At 35.8% G+C, this 6,188-nt stretch overlaps 1 protein-coding gene across 1 annotated transcript in view; it reads left to right on the top strand.

The window, feature by feature from the left end:
- The window catches only part of CUL2 (cullin 2), a 50,125-nt gene extending 44,413 nt beyond the window's left edge, over positions 1-5,712 (top strand). Inside the window, exons 19-20 of the mRNA XM_009325534.1 lie at positions 167-283; positions 5,107-5,712. Coding sequence (XP_009323809.1) covers positions 167-283; positions 5,107-5,238 — 249 coding nt within the window. The 3' untranslated portion in view covers positions 5,239-5,712. The remainder of the gene's footprint in view (positions 1-166; positions 284-5,106) is intronic.
- The last annotated feature ends 476 nt before the right edge of the window (positions 5,713-6,188 follow it).

The raw sequence follows: 6,188 nt of genomic DNA, 5'->3' as shown, positions 1-6,188 counted from the left end.
TTATTCTTAATTTACAGAAGTACTTTGCCTGGAATTGAACTTCACCTAGATTTTTGTATTAATTGACCACCTTTAATAAAGTAAAAAGTATAGATTCAGGATACTTTTATGAAGTGTTTATTGATCTTACTACATTCTAAGCATTACTGTTCTTTTGATATCGCAGGAGATGGAGCAGACCAGAAGTGCTGTAGATGAAGACAGAAAAATGTATCTTCAAGCTGCTATAGTCCGTATCATGAAAGCACGTAAAGTGTTGCGACATAATGCTCTTATTCAGGAGGTAAGATGAAATCCTCTTCTTAAACGTGACTTGATGAAAATCTTCAGGATAGTTGAGTAAAACATCTGACCACAAAATTCTCCCATGTCAAAACTAATACTTCAGTGAAATTAGTGAGAATTTCATTGGAGTCTACTTTGATTTCATACTAATTTCATTGGAGTCTAGTGCAGTACTGGAGCACTAGCTGTGATCCCTCAATCTTGTAAACGTGTCTTAGCAGTAAAGCATTAAGTGCCTCTGTGCTTGCTCTTTCCTGTTGGCTGGTTCTATGCCAACAGATGACGTATCCTATAAAGAACCATTGCCAAAGCTATAGGTTCAACTGAAAAACTGAGTATGGATATTCCAGGTATGGAATTTCCACAGAAGCACCTAGCCAATTTTGAGCTCTAATCGTGACTTTATTCTAATTTATGGCTTAAATTTTAGAAGTTGTCTGAGTATGTAGACATGCACTTCTTAATCTCCCTTTTCCGTTAAGCGGTACAGTTGTCTAGATTTTTTAGATTCTAGATTAATGATCTGTGAACTATCACAGACTGGCTGGGAAGGAAGTGCTATTTCTTTAGTTTTTCTCACACTCCTATCTGTGCTAGTTGCCTGGCTGATTGTATGTCTTATTCCAATCTAACCTTTGCTCCTACCAACCAGTTCCCATTTTTAGTTTTCTCAGCCTTCCAAGGCGTTTGTTCTTCAGTCTAATTCATTCCTCTGTCTCCTGAGCCTTGCTGGATAGCTTCAGAGCAGACTGGTTGGGGAGGGAGTAAGATTCCTACTTTATTGGACCATTTTGAGCATGGAGGTGGAGAGGCATTCGGTCATTTTGAGATCTGCTGTATGCTTTTTGTCTTGTGGTGATGGAGGAAACAGTTTACCACACCCACCGCTTATTTTTTATTTCCTAAAAAAAATAAGCAGCTACAGAGAGCTTGTAAGCCCAGAACATGCAATGTGAGACATCTTAAATGTTTTGGATATTGAAATAGTGCTTGTACACAAATACTCTGAAAGCAAGCTTAATTTAAGAAATCTGATTTTGAATATCTAAAAGGTGAGGCAGCATAGGTCCTGATTACTTCTCAAAGTTTTTGGTTATTTGGTTTCCTGTTACTTAAATCATCCATGCAATTATGATTAAATCCTGTAAGGATTTTCAGTTAAAACTAGAAGATAGTAGGCAAGTCCTGTTTCATCTTCAAAAATACTTTTTTCTCCCTACTCTCAAATTCTTAGAAAAAGTTTTCAAAGTGTACTTTGCTTGAGACCAGTTTATAAGGGTGGAATAGATTAAAAATTTTTATATTTTGGAAAAAAAAATTCCTTTCTGGTTGCTTCTTCCTTTATTTAACTCAGAAGGCACTATCTGACGTGCTTCTGCTGCATTTTGCTCTTGCAGTACTCTTGTGGAATAATATGGTCTATTAATATCAGGAGCTTTTCCATGCTTTGCAAGAAATGTGGATATTTGGATTGTTACTCAGTTAAAAACTAAGAGAGTAAATTTGGTGCTCCATTTATCTATCACCAGCCACATCCACCTGTATTGGTTTTTTACCTTAGCTTTTAACTAAATTTATGACACTTTGGAAAATCGTATCCTTTATCATTTAGTCTTTAGTTCTCAATTTTGAATACCACTTATATCCTAGATGGATTAGAGCATTTAAAACTGAAGTCTTGGCTTCTAAATAATTGATATCTATGCTGCAGTATAGTGTGGGGACCTGATGTAGCCTTAAACGAGTATTTGTGAAACCTCAAGCAATAAGGTGAAGCAGTACAAAAAAATGCAGTAGGGTTAATTTTTCCTTCTTTTTTTGTACTCTGGAATAATTTGTGCCAATCTCCATGCTGCCTCAGCTAAACTGTTACTGGAACCTGAGCTTGATTCTTTAAAATGTTAGGTGCCGTCTCTACAGTCTGTGATACAGATGTACTCTTAGGCACTTCAGAAATTATTGCCAGGTTTTAGAGCAAATTGTGGGGAGACACGTTTTTGCATAGTTAATGCTTAAACACAAAGATGAAAATCTCATGTTAAATGGAAATTTTACCTAGTTATGTCTGCATGGAGCTCAGTAACTTGTTTTGCTTCATGTTGTATGAATAAGACGAAACTGCCAGGTGGTTCTGAGTTGAACACGCTCAGCTTTCTCACTAGACTGACCTTTATTAAAAAATGAATAACCATCACTTGTATGAAACTTTTACAGTATGCATAACTAACTTCTTGGCTGTCCAACTTCCTTTTTTTTTCCCCTTTTAACCTTTATAGTAAGATTTGATTTACTGCCAAAAGCCCTTTTATTTCTCAAAACATTCATTTGTGATATTGTTACTAATTATGGTGACGTTACTTCTATCATGATGTTTATATACTTATATATAATGTATTCACTTAAAATTTCTAGTCTGATTTCTTGAGAAGTAAGAATGAATCTTTTGAAAGGAAGTCGGTTTACTATGAATGGTTAATATTTTCTCGCCTCATTAATATTTTTTTCTGAGATACAAGGGCAGGATTATACTGTTGTTAGAGATATGATTGAAAGACTCCTAGCCTTAATGCAGTTAGCTCCGATTCTAACAGTTAGACTACAGCACCACACATTTCATTTACGGTGAGGTGTCCAAGAAAATACTCAAGGCCCTTGGTAGACCTGTATATGTCAGCACGTGGTCTTTGCTGAATTGTTAATTGTGTTAGATAAGCCCTGATAGTGTTACTTTTAGCTCCATGCTGCAGTCGCTTGCAGGATGAGGTAGCTTTTCCCTTAAAATGTTATTCATTGGTCAGTGGGCGTAGTGGAGGGGAAAGGTCAATGCAGTCATTCCCTGAAAATGTTTTATTCTGACCATCGGGTATTTCTATCCATCCTTCTTATTTGTATTATCTTTGATAAAACAAAACTAAAACAAAAAACTCCTTATCAATATAAAATTCTATCTTTTGTTTTCTCTGCCCTAAGTAGATACATGAAGGATGATGATGACAATCCATTTGAGTGTAGGACTGAAGTTAGGTGAAATCTGAGCAGATCTATTAGCATGTTAGCACCCAGTTTCTTCTCATTTGTGCTGCTGTGGAACATACCAGACCCTTGGCTGCTAGCCCAACCCAACTCACTCTTCTGAGCTTTTTGTTTGCTTTGCTAAGTGAGTTCTACCTGGTGAGTTCTGTTGGCTCACAGAGGGAGCCCTAGCAAGCTCTAGAGCTGGGACAAAGCCAGACATGAAAAGTTGTAAAGAAAACAGGAAATCCAGCTGAAATAAAAACGACTTTCTTTACAGAATAAATGAGAAACTACAGGCAAAATATATTGTGACACTGGAGTAGTAAGATCTTTTGTTTGAGAAATTTTCCAAGTTAATAGATATACATATTCTGTTACTACACACCATTTCCTCCTCTTGTCTACAAGAGAATGGGCAAAACTGAGAACTATTAAGAGACATCTGAAGTTTTGCCTGCAGTGGCGGTTTCTTCCACAACGCATATATAGATTTGCTTTTACAATAAATAATTTTTTACTGTATGTATTACAAAGTTCCAGCATAGCCAGATGGAACTTGCCAAATTGTAGGGCTATCTTCAGTGACTGAAGAAAGAGAGGTTCATCCTGATTGTCTCAAGTTGTATAGGAAAGGAGGTCAGTGGTAGGGGGACTCCATTTACACTTTCCGGGCAGCTGAGCAGTTTGTGTGCCTTCCAGGACCAGGTATACAGCATTACACGGGCTGGAACTTAGACAAAACACAACAAATCCAGCTCACATCTCACATCCTGGCAGCTGCAAGAGCAATAAAGTAGCGTAACTTTACAAAATGATTACCTCTTGGGCTGTGTCTTTTCTGATGAAAAGTGTCATCTAGGGCTTTTCAGCAAATTTCCTGAAAAAGAAGTGTTATTTTTTCTTGCAAATTTGATTGTCTAGTGCAGTAGAATCTCTGAGGATAGGTTGCATTTTTAATATATTTAAACTGTGCTATTCAAGAATGAATAAGGTCTTACTAAAACGTTATAGTCAGATTTTTTGTAATTTGCTACGTCCCTGTTTACATGTCTTCTAAACATGTCTTTGAAACCTGTGTTTTCTTTATAGTATTAAACAAATCTTTATTAAATGAAAATGTCTTCTCTATCTTTTTATGGTAACAAAAGTGGTGATGGTTGAGAAGAAAATTGTGTTCAACTTCAGAGGTAGTTTTGAAAAATACCATCAAGTGGAATTTAACCATTCAGAATTGTATAAACTATTATGAAAACTAAGATTAACACATTCTTCAGGCATTTAATTTCCAAGTGAGACTGACGTAACTCAGACAAAATTTGGGAGTCCATAAATCAAATATTCCAGAACAATGAAAGTACATAAACGGAAGTAAAAGGGACCTAGTCTAGGAAGAGAAGTCAGTTAGCAGAGCCAGCATGGAAAGGCACATATGGTTTTACAAAATTTTCACTTTGCTTAAACTGTGATAATAATAAAGTGAAGAAATGCTTTAATATTAGATTAATTTTTAACCTGAATATTTATCCTCATTTGTACCGTGACAAATTAAGCAAGCGAGAGGACTGAAAAGATCTGGTTAACGTGCAGGCAAACTAACCAATGAGCTGAGCAGTCAGTTTAAGTGTCCCGACACTAATGTACAGAGATGCTTTGCTGATTGTTATAAATGAACTATTCCATGTTTATTTAATCCTGTCTTTAAAAGAAAAATATACTGCATTTGCCTTAAAGCCCTTAGCGCATATTTCTAAAGTATTTATAACTTGTAAATAAAAATAACACAAAACCCGTGTCTTTCGTTTGCAGGTAATTAGCCAATCAAGAGCTAGGTTTAACCCAAGTATCAGCATGATTAAGAAGTGTATTGAAGTTCTGATAGACAAACAGTACATAGAGCGAAGCCAGGCCTCTGCAGACGAATACAGTTATGTAGCATGATGTTGCTATCCTGCAGGTATGATTGTAAGGAGATCATTGCTGTCACTGTTTGGTGTGTTCCTGTGGGAAGAGGCAGGCCTGTGCCTCCATAATTGGTCACTTGGCAGCCCCTGTTTTTCTGCTGTTTACAACATCACCAGTGCCATGTCATGAGCGTCAATGAAAATGCCTATAGATATTTCAAGCTCATGTCATTATGACATTTCTTAAAACTTTACTAAAAGAATGAGTGAAGTATTGCTGAAATGTGGAAAATTGGTTGGGTACCATGCTTTTTTTTTTTCCTCCCCTTTCACGTTTGCAGTTGATGTTTTTTAATGTATCTTAAGACAAAGTAAAAAAAAAAAAAAACCACACAAAAAAACCCTAAATATTGTAATATGACAGATAACCTAATAATTGTATCTACATTAAAATGTAAAAAAAAATGACGAACATGATACTGCTGCTTGTCAAATAAAAAAAATAAAGTTATATAATGTGTCTCGAATGATTGTAGAAATGGATAGAGCATTAATGTCTGTAAATATTATTCAGAGTAAAAATAATGTTATGTGTTTGGGTTTTGGATAACCTCAGAAGTAGATCTGACATAAGAACTGATTTATATAAAACTGAATACCAGGTATGTTATGTTTGCTGTGATTATAAAAAAAAATTTATGGTTAAGTGCACATCTTGTTTTCTTGAGATTAGGCTAACTTACATTCTTAGTGCCTGAAGGCCTACTCTGTGTCTGCTAATCTCATGCTTTAGGAATATGTAACAGGAGAAAATAAACAGACATTTGAGGGGATTTAAGTAGTGGAGTTCACAAAGAGTTAGGAATGGTTATCATGAACATCAAAGATATAGCTCAGTGGCTTGTGAAACCACCCTATTAATGGGAAAGAATATAGCAGACTGGTAATTGAAAAAAAGTTGTTTCAGTAATGCATTGGGCAGAAACA

This window comes from Pygoscelis adeliae, unplaced genomic scaffold (assembly GCF_000699105.1).
Source record: "Pygoscelis adeliae isolate BGI_AS28 unplaced genomic scaffold, ASM69910v1 Scaffold175, whole genome shotgun sequence".
NCBI lineage: Eukaryota > Metazoa > Chordata > Aves > Sphenisciformes > Spheniscidae > Pygoscelis > Pygoscelis adeliae.
Note: the sequence above shows the minus strand (reverse complement) of the source record. Positions and strands in the feature narration are given on the sequence as shown.